General features: G+C 65.5%; 1 protein-coding gene across 1 annotated transcript in view; it reads right to left on the reverse strand.

Moving 5' to 3' along the window:
• Positions 1 to 12: 12 nt before the first annotated feature.
• The window catches only part of LOC104470264 (protein FAM193B-like), a gene marked incomplete at both ends in the record, with an annotated part of 4906 nt that continues 4576 nt past the window's right edge, over positions 13 to 342 (reverse strand). Inside the window, one exon of the mRNA XM_010085114.1 lies at positions 13 to 108. Within this exon, the coding sequence (XP_010083416.1) occupies positions 13 to 108 (96 nt within the window). The remainder of the gene's footprint in view (positions 109 to 342) is intronic.

Raw genomic sequence — 342 nt, forward strand, 5'->3', positions numbered from 1 at the left:
TGCCCGCTCCGCCAGCTTCTCCTCGGCTGGCCCCCGGGCCTGGCTGGCTGCCGGAGCACGCTCTGCCCGCTTCTGGGCCTCCGCCTCCAGCTGGGCTTTCTCCTTCTCCTGCAACACGGGTGCCATGAGGCTCGGGTGGCCTGGGCCACAGTGCCACACGCGCAGGCCACGGGGGTTGCTGTGCACAAGCTTTCTCAGGCAGCAAACCCAAGGGCCAGTGCTCAGCACAGCCACTCCGCATCTTCCACAGCCCCCAAACTGTCACATGTCCTCCACAGGGACAGCAACAGTCAGCACAGTGCATGCCAGATGCCGTTCTGGGCATGAAGCACCAGCACAAGC

Source organism: Pterocles gutturalis, unplaced genomic scaffold (genome assembly GCF_000699245.1).
Source record: "Pterocles gutturalis isolate BGI_N339 unplaced genomic scaffold, ASM69924v1 scaffold35115, whole genome shotgun sequence".
Classification (NCBI taxonomy): Eukaryota; Metazoa; Chordata; class Aves; order Pterocliformes; family Pteroclidae; genus Pterocles; species Pterocles gutturalis.